Genomic DNA, 210 nt, shown 5'->3' with positions numbered 1-210 from the left:
GCCGTGGACGTGTTGTACATTACCTTCAGGGGCAAGTAGTAGACTTTCAGCCCATTGGTGAGGTAGCGGACCCCCTTCCGGTGGCCGTAGGCGTGGGTGACCACCAGGACCTTGTGGCCCCGCTCGATGAGGCACTGCGACAGCTGGTACACGTGGCTCTCCACGCCCCCCATGTTGGGGTAGAAAAAGTCCGACACCATGCAGACGGTG

General features: G+C 61.0%; 1 protein-coding gene across 1 annotated transcript in view; it reads right to left on the bottom strand.

The window, feature by feature from the left end:
• The window catches only part of PIGA (phosphatidylinositol glycan anchor biosynthesis, class A), a 7,244-nt gene extending 7,043 nt beyond the window's left edge, over positions 1-201 (bottom strand). Inside the window, exon 1 of the mRNA XM_010146239.1 lies at positions 24-201. Coding sequence (XP_010144541.1) covers positions 24-200 — 177 coding nt within the window. The 5' untranslated portion in view covers position 201. The remainder of the gene's footprint in view (positions 1-23) is intronic.
• Positions 202-210: the final 9 nt, after the last annotated feature.

The sequence above is a fragment of the Buceros rhinoceros genome, unplaced genomic scaffold, assembly GCF_000710305.1.
Source record: "Buceros rhinoceros silvestris isolate BGI_N320 unplaced genomic scaffold, ASM71030v1 scaffold20042, whole genome shotgun sequence".
In the NCBI taxonomy this organism is placed as follows: Eukaryota; Metazoa; Chordata; class Aves; order Bucerotiformes; family Bucerotidae; genus Buceros; species Buceros rhinoceros.
This window is presented reverse-complemented; position numbering and strand designations above follow the sequence as displayed.